We start from the raw sequence: 25505 nt of genomic DNA on the forward strand, positions 1-25505 counted from the left end.
CAGCGTAAGTCAAAGGGGGTGGCATTTAATATAAAAAGGAAAGAATGGGAAAATTCTGTGGAAAAAACCCCCCACCAAGACTGGGAGCCTCTTTATGGTTGTAGGAGGCTCTTGCTGTCTGTAAGGGGCTCTTGTAGGGGGGTCTTGCAGAGTGCAGGGGGTTCTTGCTGTCTGGAAGGGCTCTTGCTGGATATAGGGGGTGTCTTGCAGAGTGCAGGGGGTTCTTGCTGTCTGGAAGGGCTCTTGACAGCTGGAGAGTCATTTGCTTTCTTAGGGCAGCAAGAAGCAGCTCAGTGATCCCATGGGGATCTGAAGAATCCCTCACCTAGGGAGGAAGCTCCTGTTCCTACCTTAGGCATATGATTGAAATAGGGATAATTAGTCTTCATTTAAGCAATATACTATGTAAGGTTGTGCTTTATCACTCAGAATCCAACAGTTGGGATATGACATGAAGGGAAATCTGTTTCTAGGTTTTTTGGGGGGAAGAAACTTGAAAACCCTGTTTTCCTAATTCCTTTGTCTCTCCTTCCTATCACCTACTTAAAACATATCATATGTTGGACCAATATATGTGCTATCACCATAACTGTAAATTTCTTTATAGTTTTCTATATTAAAAACATTTAATAAAAAGACAGAATATAACAATAAAATGCAGAATACTTCCTATTCTCTTTTTTACCTTGTTCAAGATGCTTTGGTTCGGCCTCTTGGTAATCCACCCTTCTGTGGGTCTGAACTGGCAGAACTATGAAAATCACTCGCTGTTTTTATTTATGGTCCGCTCCACAGCTTTGAAATTAAGTTGACATCCAGTGTTAGCAGATATTCATTACCTTTCTAAAATGCCATTTAGAAAACTGATTGCTTGGGGGACTAGACGGCAAAGAAGGGGACATTTCACACTCAGAGGACCAACTCTGTTCATGAAACGGCACAAAGTTCTCCTGGTAGGCTCCACCAGCGAGTGGGGCCGGCCCTCCTGGGCTGCTTTGCATCTTTCTATTTTAAACCAATTGCAATCTTGTTTTGAATTCTATAAAGTATCATGCATGTTGACATCGAGGCATAAATAACGAAGCCCATCTAAAGCAACATTTCCGCTAGGGAAAGCAATCTGAGAGGTTTATTTATGCTGGAATTAAAAAAAAAGAACCACAACAAATGAGAAGAGAAGAAACGATCCAGAAGGAGTGGAGAAAAGAGAAACAAGTTTTGCTTCATAAAGAATATCCCACACATGGATGCCTGTGAGGCTCTGAAATCACTCAGTCCTGGAAGTTGTGAACCAAGACTTCTCCAAAGTGCTTTTCTTTCCCCCAAAGAAGTCATAACAGGAATATATATAGATCTATAATGCCTTTCTGTTGGGGAAATGAAAGTACTTTCAAAACAATCTCATAACACTCTGATGGAGGAAATGATGGCAGGTTTTATATTACCCCTATCACACAGGTGATGGAGGCCCTGATAAATGGAGTTGGTGGCAAAGTCGCAAATAGATGCCAGGCTTCCTGATGTACAGCTAGGACTTCAGTAGTTAAATGAAAAATATGTTCCCTGTTTGCTCAGCCCTTCTTCATCCATCAGAAAGAACCTTTGGCGTCAGGATTAACCCCTGCTCATTCCCGCGCAGGAAACGGAGATCCCACTCTCAATTTTAAATTTGCAAAACAGTGTCACAAGAATAAGTGCTCAGATCAAAACCAAAAAATTTACTTGGACAGTTAAACGCTGAGATGCACAAAGTAATATGTTGGTTGCCAGAGGCTGGGAGGAGAGGGAGGCGGAGTTGCTGTTCAATGAACATAAAGTCTGAGCTATAGAGAATGAGAAATGTCTAGTGAGCCGCTGTATGACACCATGCCCTTAGTTAACAGAAGTATACCAAACAATTCTTTGTTAAGAGAACTCACGTTATATGGTTGCTTTTTTGGCACACTGAAAGACTTTAATTTGGAGTGTACCCATGCTCCAGACACTGCAACAACTTTGGGGAGCGCAGTGGTTCACCAAAATTAAGGATCATTTGTCTCTCTTGAGATCTGATAGCTATAAGTGATCTCCCACACGCCTTCATATTTTCATGGTCTCTAAAGCCATTACCACCTCAACAGCTCCATGGGTTGGTTTTGTTTTGTTTGTTTTCTTAAAAAGTTAATATACTAGGAAAATGATGGGCTTGACACAGAATGTGCATTAGATCCTAACCGTAACTTACTGTGCGACTTTGAGAAAAATTACGTAATTTCCCAGCTCAGGTTTCTCTATTTGTAAAACAAGAACCATATCCTTGAATTGGGGCTATCAAGGAACACATAATGTACACAGAACATTTTAGCTCAGAGTCCGGAATGGAGGTAATGTTCAGTATATATGACCGCTCTTTCCCTGTATGAGATATTTAGTGAGCTGTTGGGAATAGCCCTCCTGGAGCTGACGCCAGGCCTACACCTACCTGCTGGCTAAAGACACACTGCCAGGAGCTGACTGGTACCATGAATCCAGGACTGGAGCTCTATAAAATCTAAATTATTCTGGTTCTTCTTCCCTGTTAGCCAAATCTTTTGACACTCTTGCATCGTGATGGTTCCCCATGGTGTGAATCTGTCTTCCCAAGATAGAATGCGAAACCCCCACATTTCTCAGTTTCCTTTGCCTCTGGGATGCAGTCATCTGACTTAGGTCTGCTAATCAGATGCACATGCTAGAGAGAGGATTATGTGCAGAGGCAGGAGGCGTGCAGGGCCCCCATTCTGCAGGCACAGATGGTAGAGAGGCAGCATGGTTCTGGAGTCATCAAAAGCAGCTTCTCCCTGTTTTGCCAGCTCTGCTTTGAGGTTCTGGGGCCTGTTTCTGCAAACTTACTCCAGAGCTTCTGTCTTTGATTCTTCCAGAGACCCCGACTTTCCTGATGCTAAGTATTCTACCATTTCATGTTTTCTTCTTACTTGTCACAGGCCCCTGCATGGATTTTATGATGGGCTAAGTGTAAACAAACAAACAAGCAAACAACACTGTAATATTCCCAAACCTGGATGGATTTTCCATAAGCTCCAGACTTTCTACAAATAGAGGGGATAATCCCATTACAGCCCAACTTGAGTGGCTTCTTGATTCCTAGCAGGGAGTTCTTACAGCCTTAGGCTCAAGAGGTCCTCAAGGACCCCACCCTATTCTTAACCACCTGCAAGCCACACTTAGAAGGCTGTTTAAAGAGGCAGGCAAATCGTGAAAGGAAACTTCCACAAGAGTGGGTTGAACTGGCATTTATCTTACTGAATAAATAGAAGATTTCCCTTACTAAAAGACTCTGGATTCTTTGTACCAACCTAGATATGTGAGAAATTTTTTTCTTTTCTTTTCTTTTCTTTTCTTTTCTTTTCTTTTCTTTTCTTTTCTTTTCTTTTCTTTCCTTCCTTCCTTCCTTCCTTCCTTCCTTCCTTCCTTCCTTCCTTCCTTCCTTCCTTTCTTGACAGGGTTTCCCTGTATAACAGCCCTATCTGTCCTGGAACTAGTTCTGTAGATCAGGCTGGCCTCAAACTTACAGAGATCCACCTGCCTCTGCCTACCGGGAGCACTGCCTGGCTGTGAGAAAGTCTAATATTGATTGACTTAGCAGTTTTGATACACATAAATTTTCAGTAAAGCTATTCCATGTCACATGGCAGCAATAATATACATTCACTCAACAACTATTTCTTATGAACTGTCATGTGCCAGGTGTTGAGCTGGGGCTTAGCACACATGCGATGCTGGGTAGTAAGATCCACTATCAATTTTCCCTGAAAACTCTCACCACGGAGTAGGAGGACAGACAGACAATTCCAGCATCATGTTGGACTAGGATCTGCTTCTCTCAGGGCTGAGTAAAGTCTTTCTTTTGCAGTTAGATTGTTTTTCTTAATATTTTAATCTCTAGGAAGAAGGATTCTGTCTCATACCTGATGCACTATTTCCTAATATTTGTATAGAATCAGCACCTGGACTGAGGTCAGCAATGCATCTGTAATTTTAGCATCACAATACACTTTGAATTGCTTATACAGAGCTTATTCCCAACTGGAGAGGTAACCAGTGGACTTGAGTCAGTAAACCCATATTTCTTAGGACCTCTTATTTATCAGTCCCAGTACTTTAGCTAACAGAAGGAAGTTCCGTTGGTGTCTGACAGAATCAGAAGCAAAGCTGGAGAGAAGGTCCCCAGAAAGAACTGAGGGTGCCACATTCTCTGGGTGGAGTTGGGAAGAGGGAACCCATACTATTGTTCACAGAATACTGTCACCCACAGATACTTGTCAAGATTCGAAATCCAAGAATAGCTCACTCCTGGAGTCACAAAGCCATGACTGCCCAAGCAGATACAGGAAATTGCTTAAAGATAGTTTGGGACACTGTTATGTTTTAGATACGGTACCACCTCCCCACCAAAGGCTCTTATATTGGAAGGTTTGGTCTCTAGTGCAATGTTCAGAGGTGGGACTTTAAAGAGGTGATGGGCTCACAGGAAATTGTAAATGGTTCAAGCTGCTGGTGGACTTAAAACTTGAATAGAGAGGAGATGGCAAAAGTATGGAAGGTAGGACATCACTGGGGAAAATGTGCTCTTCCGGTCTCCCCCCTCTTCTCTCTGCTCCCCAGCTTCCCTGAGCTGCAAAGTTTGCTTTGCAACACTCTCTTGTATGCGTGCTCTTTTGCCTCACCACAGGAGTGCAGCAGTGATACTGGGCAATCATGGACCGAAACCTCTGAAACCTTAGCCAAAATAAACTCTCTTTCTTTGTAACTGGTTTTGCTCAGATACTTGTCACAGCAATGAAAACTCACAGTAACACAGATACTCTCACAAAAGAAAGCAGAGTTCCACAGCCCATTTCCAAAGACATCTACCATGATGCCGCTGCTCCAATGGTGTGGTTCCCATGGCAACTACCATGCACATCCTCCTGCACAGATGTTGGCTAGGATCATTGATACTGTTTCTTTTATAACTATTCCTGCCCCAAGAAAGGCCTCTTGGTGAGGACAAGACAGGAAAATGCCATTGAAAGGAGGGTATGGGCTACAGAGGGAATTTTGCATTTGACTTATGTATCTTCAACTAATTTTACACTCAGCACAAAGTTTTAAAATGTAGTGTTCCTAATATCCATAACCCTGCTTCCTCTAAGGAGATAATTATACCCACAAATATCAACAATATGAGATTAAATTGTCCCAATATCATTTACTCAAACTTGTATTTGATTAAAATTTCACCACTGCGGTCATTTTCTGTTGTTCCTGGTTCTCCCATCTCTTTGTAGCTTCTGAGTTGGTGTGACCGTTCTTCACACATTTCTTCTCTCCCATGACCTGGAGACCTTTGAAGTACTTCTCTGCAATGCCCTCATTTGGGTTAGTCATGTGTTCAGTTCTCATGATGAAGTGAGGCTATGCGTATTTGTTATGTGTACTAGAGAGATGGTGTTGTCTATTCTAGCAATGGGTCTGGGCGTTTGCATGTCTTATGATTAGTAATACTCATTTAGTTGGTTAAGTTGGTGTCTGCTGGCTTTCTCCACTGTGAAGTCACTAGACTTCATTTTGTATTGATGACTACCTTGCTACAGAACACTGGGTCTATGTGAATCCTGTTGTTTTCAAACTCCTGCCAGAACAGTTTAGTAGATCTTGTTTTTTGAGTCTTGCCACATTATTGCTATTTTCTTTCTATTTCTCTCATTGCTCTTTTCCCCAGTAAAATTTATTGGAATTCTATTTTAAGAAGTTTCTGTTTCTCTAAATACTACTTTTATTTATTTCTTCTTTTAAGAATACAGGTACTGTGTGCCTTAGGCTTATCTTGAATGTGCTGTATAGTGCCTTAGCTAGGATTTTTATTGCTGTGAAGAGACACCATGACCGTGGCAACTCTTGTAAAGAAAACATTTAGTTGAGCTTACAGTTTCAGAGGTTCAGTCCATTATGATCATGATGGGGAGCAAGGCACACGCAGGCAGAAGTGACACTGGAGCCGAGAGTGCTATGTCTTGCAGGCAACAGGAAGTTGACTGATAGTCACACTGACAGAAACTTGAGGAAAAGACCTCAGCCCATCCTTACAGTGACACACTTCCTTGAACAAGGTCACACCTCCCAATAGTGCCATTGCCTTTGGGGGCCATTTTCTTTTAAACCACCTCACATAGCTAAAGACAACTTTGAAGTACAAATTTTGCTGCCACTCCTTGTGGAGTAGTGGGATTTCAGGCATACACCATAGGGGTGGGATCAAATGTAGGGTCTCATACACACTAGGTAAGAACAGTTCTCACTGAACAATATCCCATGCTTCTAGTTACTTTGTGGTTCATTAATTATTTATGACTTTGGACTTCTGAATATTTATTTTGTCCTGTGGTTTAAAATCCAACAGCATCATTGTTTGGATCCCAAATTCTCCCAGCCTTGGCCACAGAGACCTCCTTTAGGCTAGTACCTGCCACCTTCTGATGCCTTCTTTCTTTGAGCAGTTCTTGAACTTGGACACTGAGAGTTGTTCCAGGCTCACCTTTTATTTCCATTACCTCAGCACCCAACACCAATCACTTCCCATTTAGGGAACTCGTTAAATCCTCAAGTCACATCCCAAGCCAGATAAGCATCTCTGGGGTGGCACTCAGCATCAAGATTTGGTCAAGGTACCAGGTGAATCTAATGAGCAGTTGTGGTGAGAACCAATGGACCTGAGCACTGTTTTCTAACTCAAACCTTTGGGGATCTTGTCTGTCTCTGCAGATTTGGGTGAGAGACTAGATTCTGCTTCTCTATCATGGTTGTCAGGCAGACTCTGCTCTCTGAAAGCAAAGAGGGCTGGATCGCATAACCTCCAGTAGCAAGCACCTTAAAAATCACTCGTGGATCTGCAAAGGCCATGCAGCTTTGAGAAAGCAAGGGTTTGTTATGTCCCTGCCCCCATCATTTCTTTTCTAATTAGCTGGTGTTCATGGCAAAAGGGGTCTTCTTGCTACACAGTGTAGACAAGGTCAAGATTGATCTAAGAAGCGAAAATGGAAAACCACCACAATGAACAAAAAAATAGGAAGTGTTTTCCTTGTCTTCTATTGCCTCAACAGGCAGAGGATCTTGGATACATCTTTTTGAAACATGGAGCGTGACAATAAAGGAGCATTTTCATGCTGAAAGCCTAACAAAACTCCCAGATGGGGCTATTCATCTTGGAAAAGACGGATACAAAAGGTGGGAGTCTGCTGTGGGAAGTAGGTCATGATGTTGGACTTTGTTTGAACACAACCCTCTGGGGACCTTGTCTTTGGCTTTTTTTTTTCTGCGTTAGCGCAGTTTTCCCAGCTGTTTTTAGCTTGTGCATATTCTAGTCCACCCACTAAGCCACTCCAAGGTGGCTGGTCTCCAGGAGAGTAATACAAGGTCCATGAAGACCCAACTGCAGTTAGTCACATATATCTGGATTTTATGGACCAGTTTGCCCTTTACTAAAGAGCTTTGATTTTCCAAATGAGGGTCACCTGTAGCATCCCTTCAGCTTTCAGATACCCAGTGCATATTCACTGGAGAGTGTTTAGTCCCATGAAGATGCAGAAACCTACATCTTTGGGTGGGAACAAGCATCCCTGTTTCCCTGGTGATCTCTGGCACACATTCTACCTCTAATAGACATGTAAATGCATTAGATAAGATTACAGGCTATTGGTTCATCAATGGTGTGTTTTCATTAGCTAACAGAGCTGGGTTTCCCACCCTTTTCACTTTCTAGGTGAGTGACTCTGATGGCTATAATACTTGTTGCCTTTCCTCCCAGGCCTTGTCCACCAAGATTTTGAAATCCTTCAACTTGCCTTCTGGGACTTTGTACTGTACCCCCCTCCTTCCTTAGAGCCTCAGACACAAAACAAAGGAGACGAGATGTGGGCTCCCTCACCCCCACCTGCGGATGGTTGCGCAGAAACTGTCCCGTTTGTGCCGCACTGTGTCGTCAGATGCCTCAGCAGCCGCCTTCTGGTCAGTGCTCACTCTGTCTCAGTCCTGCACAATCTCGGCCCCGATGGCGGAGGCAAGCCCAGCATTAACAGCACATATAAAACTAACCCAGCAAAGGCAGATAATCCATCACCTTTCATAAGACAAGCTGATACTTAACAGCTTCGGTGCATTAAGTAGTTAGGAACGTATTAACTGAGTTTTGCAAAGGAAAAAAAAAGGTTCATTCTGAGTTTATGATGATCTCATTTTATAGAAAAAAAAAGAACAAGAACCGATTTCTGTTTTTATTGAGCCCTCAACCTAATGCTTGGAAGAAAGGCCCCAGTGCTGGGAATCGATGAAGCGGGTGATGCCATGTGCTAGGACATCCTTCATCTGCCAGTCAGATGACATTCTCACCCCGTCCTGCCCACACAACAGGGACAGGCAGAGACCATACAGGTGCAGAGGCCATGGCTTCATCACTGAGAACACACATCTGGCATGCTGGCTGCTCTGACCCTCTTTCAGACGTTCCTAAGAAAGGAAAGTTGATTTGCAGGATTTAGACTGTAAACTGACTTGGGACCGGTGGTTTAGCCATATCCCGGGATGTACCCATGTGTTTACTTGGGGTAATTTCAGGGACCTGTTCTTTCTGACCATCGTCTGTTTCTACTCATGCTTTGAGTTTGCCCCGTTCTGCTTTGGAAAGTCTTAACCCAAACGGCAGTCATCGTTTTTCCTAGGCAGACACTGTCAGTGTGATGACCAAGCTTGCTTTGAAAAACTGGAAGTTTGACAACAGGATGGGAACTCCACTTAGTAAATCACAACTAGCTGGCTTATTATCAGAAAAAAAAATAATAAAAATTTCAGGATGCATTGTTTACCCAAAAGGCATTAAATCGTGAACTCTTACTTGCACTTGTGTGTATATATGTGTGCCGTGATTTGCAATGTAAAATGTATTTATTTAGGATCAGGGTTTGAAATATTTAATAAATACTATTTTTGACTTTGAATAGCACAGGTCAGGAGCATGAATACTGTTTGATTTTGAATCTTGGCTCTAACATTTGCTAGCTGTGTGACATTAGGCAAACTGTTTAACTTCTCTGTTTTAGATGTCAGTATTTCACATTTGTGAAAGAAGATCAAAAAAAATTGTAGCGACCTTACTGGATCAACATGAGGATTAAGTGTAATAGCATTTGTACAGTGCTTTTAAACCTTGCCTGGCATGGGATCTTATGAATGTTTGTGGGTTAAAAAAAAAAAAAAGTGACCAAAGGGATTTTTGTGTGTGTGTGTGTAATGAACCGAGGCAACAGGCATTCCTTTTCTATGGCTATTTATAGTCTAATATGCACATATGTGTATTTTTGATTAAAAAACTGTTCTGAGTGGCATTTTCCCAAGCAGATCTCAGGGTACCAACCACAGTGCTACTGCTCACTTGCTGTGTGACCTTTGACCAGCTCTTTGTCTTCATAGACCCCGTGTCTTCATCCCTAAAGTGTTACCAACAGAATGTGTCCCATTCAGTGTCTGCCAGGACTCCAAGGTCATTCCCTGAAGAAGCTCTGGTTCTATGAACCTCCTGTCTTTGCTGTTAGGATTCAAACCATGTCCTTGCTGCACCCCTTCCCGAACGGAGAGGCAATCCCGCCTCTTCTTTGATGTGAATGGCTTGCTTAAATCTGTATTTCAGTCCCCTGAGCTGAATCAACCACATAGGGGCTCAGATAAAGGCCGGTACTCTGAGGAGGGAAGTCATTGTGAGGCCCAGGAGGTGGATCCAGACCGCCCCACTGCGCTCTCTTCAGCCTCTCCATCACCACTTAGCTAAGTCTCTTGAATGTCCTTTTACCTCAGCAGGCTTTCCCATCCCCTTGGATCATGCCGTCGTGTCACAATGCCACTCTGACAGCTGTCTGCAGCCAGAGGGTCAGTCACATCCTACTGCTTTCCCCTCCAGAGACAGTACCAAAGTGTTCAGGACAAAGCCGCTAGCATAAAAGGGCTCATTAGCCAACGGGGCTTCCAACTCTAGTCCCTTTCTTAAGGACCCTTGGCAAACCTGTTGTGACAGACATGTAAAATTCTGGAGGACTTCTGGGCTTGAAGATCCGCTATGGCTTCGCCATAATTCTCCCCCTCTTCTCCCACGGCACACTATAGCACTTACCAGAGCTTTTAAACATGAATAATGGGGTGATATTATGCAGTATCAATCTCTCCCCCGACCACAAGCTCCTCAAGGGCAAGGGACCTGCCGTATTCATCTTTGTATCCCCTGCAACCAAGCGGCACACATCTCAATCAACGTCTGCGGAATGGGAGCTGGCTGAATTTATACCCCAGGTCACAGTGTGGAGCTCAGAAGGCTCCGGAGCTGAAGGCAAGTAGGAATCATTTATTAGTCACTGCCTAACTCCGGACTGGCTTCCCAGGAATTCACGACCCTGCAAAGGTTAAGGCGATTGTGTTGGTGCCTTTGGTGGAAGATCTTTCTCCTTGTTCTTAGAGGGGAGGAAAATGAAGCCAGGTTCGGCATATCGTGGTTTTGTCATCCAGGGCTAGAGAAACCCGGTCAGAAAGAATGTGTCTTGACCCAGCGGCAGAACCGCAGACAGCTGCCAGGGCCGGTTCTTACCGAGCTCGGTCCTAAACGCAAGGTATCAGCTGTTTTCTTCCTCTGCTACAGGCGCGTGCCTTTGACTTAACTTTAGTTTCTAAGCAGAAATACAGAAAATCATCTTTGGAGACCTTGGCTTGTGCTCAAGCCACGCACTTTGCTGACTATTTTGCTCTAGTCTCATTGCCAGACAACAGCGGCGTCGATGTTTCCCTTTACAATTGAGGAAACTGAGGCGCAAGAAGTTTAACCAGAAAGGAGGGTGGAGGTCAGCCCCGTCCGGATGCCCACGCTCCATCATAGACTTCACTCTTTGCACACTGGTGGGAGTGTGAGCGCGCGCGTGCCGGGCCGTGCGCTTCCGTTTCTTCACGAAGCTTCCTCCTGCTTAGTTTTCCCTGGTCCCACTTTTTGGAGACAAAGTCCAGTTCTCCAAGATTTGACCTCACTAGGCCATCTCTCTCGCGCGTCCCAAGGACGGACGGCCACTCCCCCGCCCACTTCAGAGTTCCAGCCCAGGTTGAGCCTGCGGGCTCTGTGCCCGTCCCACTGGGTCCGCGCCGTGGGGCTCCCTCGCGTACCCAGAGCTGCCATGGGATCGGGTGGCCGGCGCCTGGCCCCACCTCCCCTACCTGACGCCCGCGCGGCCAGCGGATCCATAGCCTCCGCCCACCGGCGCGCCTGCGCTGCTATTGGCTCCGCGGGCTGCCCGTCTCCTCCGCTCCGTCCCGGAGGCAGGTTTAGCCGGAGAAGCCGCAGTCCCGGCGGCTCGGGCGCAGCGCGGAGCGCCGATCGCGGCGGGCATGGCCCTGCGCGCGGGACTCCCTGGCAGCAGCCGAGCCACTGTGGTCGTGAACTTGGCGACGCGCTCCTGCGGCCCTGCCTCGGTCATGTAGCCGCCGGCGGCGCTCCCCGCAGCACGGGAGCCTCAGCGCGATCCAGACGCAGCCGAGCAGCCGGGTCTTCCCCGGGAGGTGCCAAGCGTCCCGCCACCCTTCGGGCGGCACTTTGGTCCGGAGAGGAACATGGGGGAGAAAGTTTCCGAGGCGCCTGAGCCGGTGCCCCGTGGTTGCAGCGGCCACGGCACCCGAACCCTAGTCCCTCCGGCGGCAGCCGCGTCCTCGGAGGAGTCGTCCTCGGGCTCGGAAACTCTGTCGGAGGAAGGGGAGCCCGGCCGCTTCTCCTGCAGGTCTCAGCCGCCGCGGCCGCCGGGCGGCGCCCTGGGAACCCGGCTGCCCGCCGCGTGGGCTCCCGCGCGCGTGGCACTGGAGCGTGGAGTTCCTGCCCTGCCGCTGCCGCCCCCCGGAGGAGCGGTACTGCCGGTACCCCGGGTCAGCAGCGCATCCCAGGAGGAGCAGGACGAGGAGGTGGGCCCTGCCTGTCCACATCCCGAACCCTCTAGATCCCCCTTGCAGGGACACCTCAGACCCCGTTGCACGCGCCGGTGCCTTGGAGAGGGGAGGGAACTAAAGGCATTCAGCTAACCATCCTGGGATAGTGACAGTCAGGGTCCTTGGTTTCATATGGTTGTCCCCGAGCGCTTTTCTACATGGGCTACCCGATGTGCTTTGGAAATGTCACAGAGCCAATCCCTTCGTATCTGCATCTGCTTGGGTTGCCAACGTCAGGATGTGATCTGAAAGCTTGGCTTGTCCCTGCAACTCAGATCCGATTTCTAGAAGTGGGAGTCGCTAACTACTGAAGTCTTGGATGGAGCGGGAGACCGGAGCTTAGGACGCGGGTGGCAGTGGCGGCTACGGGTTGCACTTTTGGGGTGTCAGAGACTAGGGTATTCTGGGGTCGCCTGTGGATGGTTTTGGTGGATCATTTCACCTTCCGTCCTCGGGAAGCCCAACGTTAAGCCCATCGCACACACCTGAGCGCCTACAGCTCCCATTCGAACTCAAGTGTTTAAAGGAGCGCTGTCACCATACCGGGTATCCAACCTTCTTCAGAGGACTTTGTCCAACCTCATTTCCTAGAAGGCTGTGCATCCAAACTCTGGTTCGTTTCTTGACACACTGAGTTTCATGATCCCCTAGGTTGCTGTATCTGGCTTGCTTTTTCCCAGTCCTTCATGTTTTGGAAGACAGAGAAGGAAGATTCTCCAAGTCTTTAAGATTGTTTGCTCTGGATGTTTCCTTTGGGAGAAATCATCTTGATCAGACAGAGCCATAAATAAAACATAACCCTAGCATAGTCTCCTTGTGAAATTAATTCTGCAGTGCCAGGCTGGTATTTTCCCGTCTCTGTTGGGGTTGGCGCTAGGAAACAATTGCCTTTATCCCTAGAAGAAGTAAACAGAACCCAGGGTCCTGGTACTAGCCCCCTGGGTGCCCAGCCTAGAAACGGGGGCTGGATCTGGCACAAGGCTAGCAGAGGCAAGTCCCAGCCTGGCAAAGATGGAAGGAGCCTTGACTGGTGGTTGGCCAAGTCTCTGGTGGTAGCCATGACTCCTTCCTGGATGCCTGTGGGACTGCCCGGATCTCAGGCAGGTGTCTCCATGGAGACCTGCTTTCTAGGAGTCTTTTGCTCCTGAATTGTGAGACCTGGCTGCATTTCATTCCTTACGCGTTCAGTTCTGTAGTCAAAAGTGGAGAATTTCGAGGTAAAGTTCACGCTGACGTGAATGCTGTTTCTGATCTGGAATTCTGGATAGCTCTAAATTCCAGATTGAGTTTAGTCATTCCAGGAGTTTGTCAAGTGACACGCCCACCCTAGATGCTGGCAGAGAGCAGTGCTTCCTCCTGGGTACATCTCCCTTTGATGTAGCATGTTGGCTCTGGGTAACTGGCTATCTTAACCTAATGATTCTGTTTTGCCGACATGGTATACACAAGGTCTTGAAACTCTGGGGATGGGCGTGGGTAACTTCTCATTTTTGATCCCGATTGCATAGTTGATTTATCGCCTCCCCTCAGGGTGACAGTGTTTTATTTCCTCTGAAATGGGCATAATGATATCAAAGCAGTGAAGACTAGTGGAGTGAGACATATTTTGTGCTTCAGATGGCTGAATGATTTTGACCACTGTTTGCGGAAGTTCAGGACTGGATGTAAACAGACAATGCTGCAATTCGGGGCATGACTTAGCCTAACAGGGGGTGATGGGGTGAAATCTTGACTTGCCCTGAGGATTTTGAAACAAAACCAAAGTCTTGTGGCTCCTACTATTGATGAGGAGCCGATGTGGTATACTGGCTGGAACTGTGGAATTGGGCCTTTTGTGGAATTGTGGCTTTGGGAAATTAATAAAAACTCTTTTTTCCATTTCCTTAGAAAAAAAACCCGCACGTTTTATATTACTGTTGTAGAAGGTTCAGGAATGCTGGGCTAAAAACACCCCATTTCATGGAAATGCCTGGGTTTGATTTCTTTCTGGTTCTGGAAGTATTTGCTTGTGGACCATTCGACTCTGTCAGCCTCAGTTTTCTCACCTCTTAGATGGGAGCAATATTAATCTACTCTTTTTTTTAAAATTTATTTATTTATTAAAGATTTCTGTCTCTTTCCCACCACCGCCTCCCATTTCCCTCCCCCTTCCCCAATCTTGAGACATTTAATTCACACCTGTACCCATCATCTGACTTAATCTCAGCGTAGTAAACTGATATTGAGTGCCAAGTAAAATGTCAGTGAATATTAACTTTTAAGTTTATTGCTCATAAAATGTTGTGAAATTGAACTTCAGAGTTTGGATTGATTTGTTACTCCATTGATGCATAGTTTATGTACGATCTCCTTTGAGAGAATCTGAGGTTTTTTTCACCCCTGTTTTTAAAAGATTTGTTATTTTTAAATTATGTCCATGAAGTGTGCACACGTGTGTGCAAGCGCTGCTGAGGTCCAGAGGAGGGCATTGCATGTTGGGTCCCCTGGAGTTGGAGTTGCAAGCAGTTGTAAGCCACCCGATGTGCAAGAAACTGACCGCTGACCCTCTCTCTGCAAGAGCAGTCCTTGCTCTTAATTGCTGAGCTGTTTCTCCAGCTCTCGGCTCACTCCCCCTATATAAGTATAAGTGGGGGGATTCTGTTTATTTCAGGCTGTGTTGTGACAAGGCGCCTGGGTCTGGTGTTAGTTACACTGTAGCATGTACTATAAAACATCAGAAGGCTTAAGAGCGACTCATAGGACGGTAAGGAATTCATTTCAATTTAAAAATTGCTGTGTAACTTGGGAGATCCATTTTTTTTCCCAAAGAATTTTTAAAAATACCAACTCGCTCTACTTGCTTTTAAAATGTGAGGAAATTCTGGTTCCTAGCATACTCCGACAATGCTGGTTTTTGACAACCCTGTTAATGCTGTTTTGAATATATCTAGTAAGGGTCTCAGTGCTCCATCTGTGTCACAGGCTAGCCCACTGCTAAGACGTGTACACGGACCAAGTCTCACATGCTTCAGTCAGACCTGTGGTCTTTGGACTTCGGTGTCTTACAAACCAGTTGAATGTTGGCGTTGATAGATACCATCCTGTGCTGTGGAGAGAAAATCTCCAGTCTCACATGCACTGGGCAAGCACTTACCACTGAGCTACCAACACAGCCATTTTTATACTTAATATTAAACACACAAGAGTCAGAGCAGATGGGTGACCTAATTTTGTTAAAAACAAAAACAAACAGCAAATAAACTCAACGTCAGCCTTCTGTCCTGCAAGTCTGAGAATGTGGGGTTCTCTGTGTTGAGGGCTTGCACACTGCATTTCTGATCGACAATCTGGGTTGGAGGATTGAACCCCCCTATTTATGCAATTTGCCCTAAAACAGTGGTTTTCAACCTGTAGGTCAAATAACCCTTTCACAGGGGTCACCTAAGACCATCCGCATATCAGATATTTACAATATGATTCATACCAGTTGGAAAAATTGCAGCTATGAAGTAGCAGCAAGAATAATTTTATGGTTGGGGTCCCCACAACACGAGGAACTGTATCAAAGAGTCTCAACATTAGGAAGGTTAAGAACCATCGCTCCCTCACTCCCTCTGTGGAGTGGGATAGGGGATGGGGAAGGGGAGGGGGGAGAAGGGGAGGGAAGTGGAACTGGGGTTGGTATGTAAAATGAAAAATAAATATTTTTAATAAAAGATATGAAAAAAGAAAAAGAAACATGGCGCACGCTCGCATCACACACACACACACACATACACACACACATACACATACACACACATACACACACACACATACACATACACACACATACACACACACATACACACACATACACATACACACACATACACACACACACACACACATACACACACATACACACACACATACACACACACACAGATACACATACACACACATACACACACACACACATACACACACGCATACACACACACACATACACACACACATACACATACACACACATACATACACACACACATACACACACACATACACATACACACACATACACACACACACACATACACACACACACACATACACACATACACATACACACACACACGCACACACACACACACATACACACACACATACACATACACACACACACACGCGCACACACACACACATACACGGGATTGGGGATTTAGCTTAGTGGTAGAGTGCTTACCCAGGAACAGGCCTTGGGTTCGGTCCTCAGCTGGGGGTGTGGGAAGGAGAAGGACCACAGGCCTCTAAGGCAGTCTACCTTGTATTTCCCCCAAAGCACCTCATGATCCCAATGAGGTAACGGTTGGTAGCTGTTTTTGGGAACTCACTGAGAGCAGGAATTTTACCCTGGATGCCTAGTACCTGCCTCTAATACATGAGTGGGAAGTTGGTAAGCACATGTCAAATGATGCCTCTGACACTAGTGGTCTGTTTGACTGAAGGGTGGCTGACCACCTGTCTGTTTAGTTTGTCTGTTGTGAATGTGGATGCACCAGGCTCGTGGCCCCTCTCCCATTAAAACAAGCAAACAAACTAGCAAGCAAACAGACACCTTGTGGCTCAAAGTATTAGGGCATTTTAAAAAATGTGTACAAAGTCAAGTCAGTCACACCTGCTTTTCAGGCTGTGCATTAGAACCGGAAGCTTCCAGAGCCACCCAGAATGGCCAGAGGGGGCTTTGTAGTTGAAGGACTTGTCAGCTTACTGCATGCCAGCTGGTTGTATTCTGCTGCACCAAGGGACATATTTTATTGACAGAAGTTGAGAAAATGTCCCTTATTAAGGATAGGCACAGTTGGGAAGTGGTTCTAAACTGTTCTATTAAGTGGTACCTGAATGGGAGGACGGCCTTAAACATCATTTGGAAGGGGGTTTGTGTTTTGGGGTTCCCCACATGACAGTCATATAATAGATAGGTTTTGGATTTTTATTGGTTATGAGAATAAATAACAAAAAGAAACCATGAATTCAGTCATGCTTTTCCATAGACTTTATATTTTATTAATCACAGAAGCTAAATAATTTGAAAAGAGAAGTGCATGAATCTTGGCATATTTATTATTTAGGCTGCTTATTGACTGGATTCTTCAGCGCGAGCCATGAGATGAAAACAGCAGTCAGCCTACCGATATATATGTAATCCCGCCCTGAGGGGTCATCCTGGGCAGAGGTGGGTTTAACATCACGGGGCTTCTCCTGCACTGAGGGGGTAGACATAAACACACAGTTATTAATTAATTGGTGACAAAGGCAGCCGGCTGTGAGGGAGTATGCGATCAGATTCTGGAAATCCATGAGCTGAAACCTGGAAGATGAGCAGACGTTAGATGGAGGAGAAGAAGGGAAAGAGCAGAAATGAGCCGTCACTGAGGGCAGCAGAGCTAGGCAGCTCCTGCAGGGACTGTGGGCTGCTTGCTCTGCACGGAGCAAAGGAGAGCGTGGAGCAGGTGACTGAGACTTAAGGCACAGCTGAGCCGGACAGGGCCCTGTGGACTTCATCCTAAGGGAGGGCACTGGAAGCCGCTGGAGGATTTGAAGCAAAGTGTGGCCCGATGAGATTTGTATCCGAAGGAAGTCGGGAATCTCAAAGCCTGTGTTGAGAAGTGAAGGAACAGCCTGTCTACAAGTTCCTGAGGTGGAACTGAGAATTCCAGAAAGTGGCCCTGTGATGATGAGTGTGTGGATTAGATGGGGAGGGGAAGAGGGGAGATGGGGAGGGGAAGAGGGGAGATGGGAAGTGGAGGAGAGGGGAAGAGAGGAGATGAGGAGGAGGAGATGGGGAGGGGAAGAGAGAAGATGGGGAGGGAAAGAGAGAAGATAAGGAGGGGGAGATGGGGAGGGGAAGAGGGAGATGGGGAGGGGAAGGACAAGAGGGGAGTTAGGGAGGGGAAGAGAGGAGATGGGGAGGGGAAGAGTGAGGATGGGGAGGGGAAGAGGGAGGAGAGATAGTTCAGGGGCTCCAGGTAAACAGATATGAACGACAGTTGGCAAAGAATTTAAATCTATTTCAGAGAACATGGTACGACTGTTCTGTGTTATATAGTGTTTTAAGAAGAAACTTTTGGAGGAGAGCCTTCCCTTACAAGTGCTAATTTCCATAGTAGGTGTAGAAACAGATTTACCTGAGGAGAACCTGGGGGGCGGGATGGGCTCTGAGATTGTGCCCACTGTGGGCAGGAACCATGGTGCTAGCTAGCGAGCCAACATATGCACCAGAGTCTGGCTTGTTGGGATGACTTTTCCTATTGAGGGAAGGCCCGGCCTTTTCCTTTGTCACGTCTGGTGTTCCAGAGCATGACGGATCTTTACACCTCACTAATATCATGAAGCAGGAGGGAGTCTATTTGAGGACTCAGAGTTAGTGGGTACAGAGCGTGAGTTCAGTGGGTTTTGTTTTGTTTCATTTGTTCTTGTGTTTTAGTTTGCCCTTCTGAGGGAGAATATGGACGTGGGGGCACAGATATGAATGACTATGGCAAATAATAGGAAGGGTCCATAGTCATGTGGCCCGGACTAGGAGAGAGCTGAGCAGAGTTGACAGTATGTTCTCAGGAAAGAAGATTGTGTTTTTAGATAAAAGACACCCCCTGTCACTTCTCATCATGCTCGTGAGTTCTCTGGCTTTGCTTGGAAAGGCCTTGTGCGCATTTCATCCCTTCAGAGCAAGCAGCCAGTGTTTCAAGGTCTGATTCTCATCCAGTCACTTAGAAAAGACAACTTCATCTAGGTTTCCTAGTCCTGAGTCCATTTACCTCTTGCTGAGGGTCATTGAGAGGATGTGATGCCTTTGGTTCCCCTCCAGCATGATGTATGACATTTGCTTTATTTCTGAGAACGGGGAAGGCTGGTTTATGGAGAACATTGGTGCCATCACCGCCATAGAAAGGGGTAAGCACTGCCCCAAAGTTGCTCTCTGGATGGGCTATGCTGTGAGGACACTTTGACGGAAGCCTGGCAGACTCTCTCCTCTCTGCGTAGGTCGATATGTGACGTGTACCGCCACTAATTTCATGGGTAGGACATTTTTATGAAATCATAACAGCAAGGTTTACGGTGCATGATTGGTTAGCCCTTCTGTGAAAATGCCGCCTCTCTTTTCCATGGGGAACTTGTTCTTAGTGATCAATTATCAATCAATATCCAGAAGGACTCTAGGAATATGTAAATTACCCGATCACTAGACAGAAACGTGGTGTCAGCTGTGTGGCGGGCAGGAAAGATGACTGGAACTTCATCCAAGCTTCCAAGTGAAGGTTCCTGAGTGGAGAAGGGGGTAAGATGGAGGTGGACTGATGGTTTGAAGGTCATATCCAGTTCTCCTAAGTACTGAGGTGAAGAGGTGAGAAGCCACCCCCGACTTCCCAGAGGTGAAATCTGGACAATCAGTGGAACTTTGGAGAATTCAAGAACTCATCTAGGCAAAGTTAATCCAACAAAAAAAATCCTCCCCTTCTCCCTTTGAGACAGTATACACACTAGAGCCTGCCGTAACCCAGGAGCTGTTGGCTCCATCTGAATTCTGCTGGATTGGCTAGTGGAGCTCTTCTCCCCTCTGGTGACTGGGTGTCTGCCCTTGCGCTGCTTCAGGCTGGCACCTGCACAGCTTTGTATCATTGGCTTCAAAGTTTTCTGCTGTCTTCTGCGTGCCCCACTGTTTTATCCGTGGCTTCGTATCGCTAGTGTTACTTTAGGCTGAAGCCTGGTGTGAAACACAGGATTGAGCAGGGGACTGCTGACCCTGTAGCTCTGGGCACTTATTTGTCCTCCCGTATTTGTGTTCCTTCACCTGTCCCCAAATTCCTGGGGAGGACTGCACAGGAGTTACCTGGCTCCAGGGTCAGGAGAAACCAGCCTTAAAGTAGCAGAATGTAGGTTCAGGACTGTGGTCAGCAGACTCTACAGGGTGCTGCCTCCTGTGGTGGAAGGGTGTAGAACCTGTCTGAAGCCCCCTGGAATTTCTGGCTCTTCTCTCACTGCAGACTATTCTTGCTTATTTAATGAATTATATTCCTAACTAGACACGTGTCTGAGACAGCTTAGGAATGTGTATCCCAGGCCCGTAGTCTTTTGCTAACCCATCAGTTCTCCGCTCAGACACAGTCGATATAATTTTGATTATGGCGCTCACTTCCGCTGAACCTTTCAGCCCAAATGCTTTGTGATGATATGGGGGGGGGGGGGGCGCTTGCAAGGGAAAAGGTGGGCGTGCCGGAAGGAAGATAGAGATGCGGGCGCATTTGGCTCCTTTTCCTCACTGATTTCATAGGCTATCATGTGGAAAATGAAATTTTAATTCTAACGTTCGGAACTTGGTCATTTAACACCTTTCGGCACAGAGCAACCTCCCAAGTGAGCCCAATTTGATCTGGGTGGACGAGCATGAATTAACTAACTCGTCAGGTGTGGATCGTTGAGCTTTCGCCTTGGTACTCGGTTTCCTTTTTTTTTTTTTTTTTTTAAATCTTCCGGGGAAGTCAAGTATGGTGTTCTTTCCTGGGTGGTGATTTCGTGTGTTTCTGTATTTATCTGAAGATACCGTTACATCTTGGCCTTCGGATCACTTGTGGTTCCAGGCATTTCTGTACACGGGGATAGCTAGGCAATTCAGGAAGGGCCTCCGTTCCGCCACAGCGGTAGGGAAAGAAAGTCGAGTTGGAATTAGCATTGCCAATCTTGTGTTGCTCTGTTCTTGAGACTTAGATTCTGAGAAGCCATACTTCTAAAACCGGAGTCACGCAAGGATGGCAACCGGATTCCACTCACTGTGACGTGGTATGCAGACGTAGTCAAAGCCAGTTTGTGCATGAAGGTTGGGCGTCAAATATCGCGAGTTCTTGTGGATCTGTTGGTTCCATGGAGACACACACCACATTGACTCAGCGGATCTGCCTTTTCACTCACGCCGCGTTAACGCCCCTGGCTTCATTGAAATCATCTGAGCCCTCGGCCAGGTTTTAGGTTTTAAGAAGCACCTCTCTGGCTTCTCACAGGAGTTTCTGCAGAGCGCTCCACAGCCCCGGACGCTAGTCTTGAGAAAGAAGTGCAGGAAGGTCCACTTTTAGGAGGACATGGGCTGGCCTCAAATGAGTCAAGTTTACGTGGTGGAAGAACCCAAGGGATACATGGATCTTCACGTCCTCATGGCCTTTATCAGAGCAGTAAGTTGAGGCACATCATTAAGTTAGCGAAGAAAAAATACTGCATGCTGGTGAATGAGAGTTACTGGTTATGTATCAGAAGCCTGTCTTATTGTACTAAGCTCCAGTACCTTCAATTATTTATCTACTGTTTGAAAAATAGCCTTGATAGTGGCATTTGGGATAACAATGCCTTTCTTGGAAAATCTTTTCTTTTTTCTTTTCTTTTTTTTTCCCCAGCAGATAACTTACCCTCAGAAGCTGTCTTCTTTCTCTATTGTCTAGTGAGGAGATAGTCCACAAAGTACCTTTAAGACCTTTTAGAATTGAGCTTTAGCCCATTGTGATGCGTAGGTCCTAGCTATGATGTTAATTCTGTGGATGTAGGACAAGAGAGTCACCAGAAATGAGACCTCTGGGGGCTCCTGATTTTCCTTTTCAAAATGTCCTTAGCACCTTGGTTTTACACATCCCCGCTTTTGAAATCGAAAAGAGTTCAGATGGGAGGAACTTGGCTTAGATATGTGAGCAGCCTGAAGGTAAGACATTCAGAGTGAGCTGGCTCTGGGGAGTGGTACAGGTTTTGGGTCACTCCACCCAGGGAGCAGAGCTCTGTTGGGTGCATAGAACTGGCTAAGGAGTTAGTCCACTGGCTATCCTCTGTGCTTCTGGAACCTGCGGAGTTCTTACTGTCTTACGTTCTGTTTTAATTATTTCTGCTGTCTTCTGGATATGACCTGGCTGTTAAGCTCACGAATCTGCAGCAGCTGTAGTTACACGCGCAAGACCTGCATGGGCTGAAGTCAGTAACAGTCCTCCAAATCCTGGCAGGACTAAGGCAGGGGCTCAGGAAGGCCCATCCGTGACTGAGGAGCTGTGGGCAGTTGAAGCTGCTGGGGTCGTGAAAGCCGTTTCTCTTTGAGCGTGGGTCACTGATACGTTGCCACGCTCCATGGCTGGCCCCACTCACGTAGGCAGCATGGCAGCACTAATTGTACCCTGTGGGATTTTTAAAAAACATGGTGTTGGGAGGAGTATTTGAGGGGGGGCATGGGAGTCTGAAGAACCTAGAAACAGAAAATGTGTGGGTCCAGGGAGAGTTGGAAGTGGAAAACGGGGCATGAATATGATCAAAACACACCGTATGTGTGTGTGTGTGAAATTTTCAAGGAATGAATATAATATTTCTGAGTCATCATTTTCTTTCTGTGAATTAGGTTACCTGTCACTCCTAATTCTTCCCTTTCACATTCCTGACTTGGTCATAAGAATCTTCTGTAGAACATGGTCTCCTTGTCTGTGACAAATAACTTGACTACAAGACAGTAGTACAACCCTTGTCAAACGGGATACTCTGGGAAGAAAGCCCCTTTTTGGCTACTGACTGCAGTGAGTCATTAAGGATGAGTTTGAAAGCTCTGTTTGCGCTTACCTTTTTTTTTCCTTCTCTGTGATGTCGCTGTGCATTTTCTTGCTTTATCATTCTGTGCTGAACAAGCTTTTTCGTTGCTGCTGCTGTCCGTTCAATGATTGGTCATCTCACAGGGCTTTGGGGCTTTCGCCCCGGGTGTCAGTCATCCCTGAGAACTGTTGAGGTTGTGAACACGGAGTAAGATTATGCGTGCCGATCATACAACTGGAGCTTTTCATTTCTCCTCCTCCGATGTTCTGCGCTGCAGTTCTGTGTTCTGAGGGTTGTTTCTGTGTCATTTTGGGTATTGGATGAGTCGTAGGGTGCTTACAGTTTGCATAACTCCCTTTATATTGTTTCAGTTGCCTTCTCACGCCTGCTGTGTACAATTTAGCCACAGAGGTTAGCGTTGATCATTGTTCCCTCCTGTTAGGTTCTGACATCTTCAGGATGGGAACAATGCCATATCAACCCATATTCCCGTAGAGAGGAGAACCCACGGCTTCTAGTGGATAATGGTAATTACACGTCGTACAAGACGCAATCAGTACCATTCTGAATTAATTGATTGATTTAAGGCAGGGTTTCTTGGCCTGGATTTGAACTTGTGATCCCTCTACCTCAGCCTCTAGAACTCAGGAGATTACTTATATCTGCCTGCAAACTTGACCTATCCTGAAGGTTTTTCATGCCTTACCCATTTAGTTTTCACAAAAGTCTTTGAAATTGAATGTATAATGAAACTGGTTCACTTTCCACCCTGGATGGCATACAAATGAGGAGGACGTGGACCATGGAGGGCAGAGGTGGGAAAGGGGCAGGTACGAGGAGACATAGAGGGATACTACAGTCCTCCCGTCCTCATCACTATCTCTGTGGCCTGGATGTGTGACGCGGTGCACAATGAATGCTGGCTGAATGGTCGAATGCTGGCTGTGGCTGGCGGGTGTGAATGGATGCTTACTGAGAAAAATGAGTGCTTGTGTTAACAAACTACTACTTAAGCAGGCATGGGCCCCCTTCAGGTGACAGAAGAGTGTGCAGTCTGGAGAACCTTCCTTAGATTCCTGGAGCTTAGGTCATCAGAGAAGGGCTTGGAGTGCGTGTCTGCAAATGAAGGAAGTTGACTAGGAACTAGTTATTCTCTGGTTGGCTTTGGGAGGTTGTCTTTTGGGAGGCTAATTCTTGGTTATTTGTTACAATTAAACATAGTAAAAAGCCATTTTCAGCCATAATCTTGAACACTTTAACTTCTGGTGGCATTCATGGCTGACAGTGATCCTCAGCTGTGCCCACTAGTCTGGGGACAAGCAGACATGTTTGCAGGACCGCTGGGTGTTCTGTCCGCAGTGTATGGGTGCCTTTTGCCTTGGCTCCTCACTGGGCAGTTGGTTAGGCTCTTCATCCTCACCTATGATAAAACCAGAATCTGTTTAGCTCTGCTCCATTTTCTTTTTGTTTTTGGTGTGGTAGTCTTTCTGTGAAAATTCTAAAATTCACTGTTTTATCAGCGTGTGATGAGTTCTAGAACTGATTAGTAACGTTTTCCTTTTGACAAACTTGACAGTTGGTTGTTGCCGTTCCTGGTCTGTGAACGTGAGCATACGATCATTCCCCACAGACTTTGCCAGGATGCAACTGATAAGTAAGACCATGTGTTTGTGGTGGTCATCTTCTGATTCCTGCGTGCATCGTGACACGATCTGAGTTGATTGGCTGCTGGTGTGTGTGTGTAGACATTTAAGATTTGTACATATATTCTAGCAGAAATAATCAGTAGATTTATTCATGATTCTTTTAGGTTAGGCTGATTTAAGCCCACAAAGCATGGTTTGTTTATAAGCTTCACATTGATTCATCATACCCAGTAAACCTATTCAATGGGAGGTGTCTTCCTCTTCCTTCCCAGCGCCTGCCAGTTTTAGCTGTTTTTGAGGTAGGACAGTTCTTAGGCAGTGTTATGATGCAGTTATCTGTTGAGACACTTTTAAAATGGAGACATACATCTCAATACTAAAAATTACAATTCTCAGTGGGATCTGAAAGGGTAGTTTTTAGTATTAGCCCCAAGAACCTGTAATTGAAGAATTGGTTCTTTCTATTGGATTTTTCTTTGTATGTTGTTCTTGAATTGTAGTAGGATCTTCAGGTCCAAACCAAGAAAACCAGTGTGGACTTTGCCTTCTTCCTGCAGTTATTCTTCATAGGCTTCATGTCACAAGCCTATTTAGGCCTAAATCCTATAGTAATAGCTTCTGATCGCTCATGTTTAAAAGATTTGTGTATCCTCCATCTCCAAGGTACCTAGTGCCTCTCTGCCCTTTGCAGGACCCCAGAGTTTTCCTGCCCTCATCATGGACACATTGTTTGCTAACATATATCAGAACTCACTAGTCTTTGCCTTTTACTGACGTGCAAGACAGAGGCTTGCGGTTCTTGCCTACGCTATAAACGGGTTCTTTCCTAATGATGATAAACTGTGGGGAATCCGGGTAGTGCATTTCCAGTCTGGATTTTGTTCTTAACATGAGTGGTGAGTTTTTTTTGGGATGCTGTTTCAGAGGCTTCAGGGGTCAGGTGCTTGTGTTGCAGGTAGATTGCAATCTTTATCCCCTCCCCCACCCGGGAGAACAGCCTCGTGTTCCAGGTGCTCTCAGATGAGAAACAGGTGAGCTAGGACCAAGAATCCACACAGTCAACCTCCAGTCTCAGCCGTGTGGTGACTCTGTGTTGGCTAGTTTTCCATCAGCTTGACACAAGCTAAAGTCATCTAAGGGGAGGGAGCCTCAGTTAGGAAAATGCTTCCACAAGATTGGGCTTTATGCATCTATAGTGCATTTTCTTAATTAGTGATTGATGTGGGAGGGCCCAGCCCATTGTGGGTGGGGCCATCCATGGTGGTCCTGGGTTCTATG

The 25505-nt window shown here is 46.1% G+C and overlaps 1 protein-coding gene across 4 annotated transcripts in view; it reads left to right on the forward strand.

Annotated features, from left to right (window-relative positions):
• Window positions 1–11554: 11554 nt before the first annotated feature.
• The window catches only part of Mast4 (microtubule associated serine/threonine kinase family member 4), a 582086-nt gene continuing 568135 nt past the window's right edge, over window positions 11555–25505 (forward strand). For 2 of the 4 annotated variants that reach the window (XM_075976161.1, XM_075976162.1), the window contains exon 1: window positions 11555–11994. In XM_075976161.1, the coding sequence (XP_075832276.1) occupies window positions 11653–11994 (342 nt within the window). In that variant the 5' untranslated portion in view covers window positions 11555–11652. The remainder of the gene's footprint in view (window positions 11995–25505) is intronic. The other 2 variants (XM_075976163.1, XM_075976164.1) reach the window with 1 other exon arrangement.

This window comes from Microtus pennsylvanicus, chromosome 6 (genome assembly GCF_037038515.1).
Source record: "Microtus pennsylvanicus isolate mMicPen1 chromosome 6, mMicPen1.hap1, whole genome shotgun sequence".
Taxonomy (NCBI): domain Eukaryota; kingdom Metazoa; phylum Chordata; class Mammalia; order Rodentia; family Cricetidae; genus Microtus; species Microtus pennsylvanicus.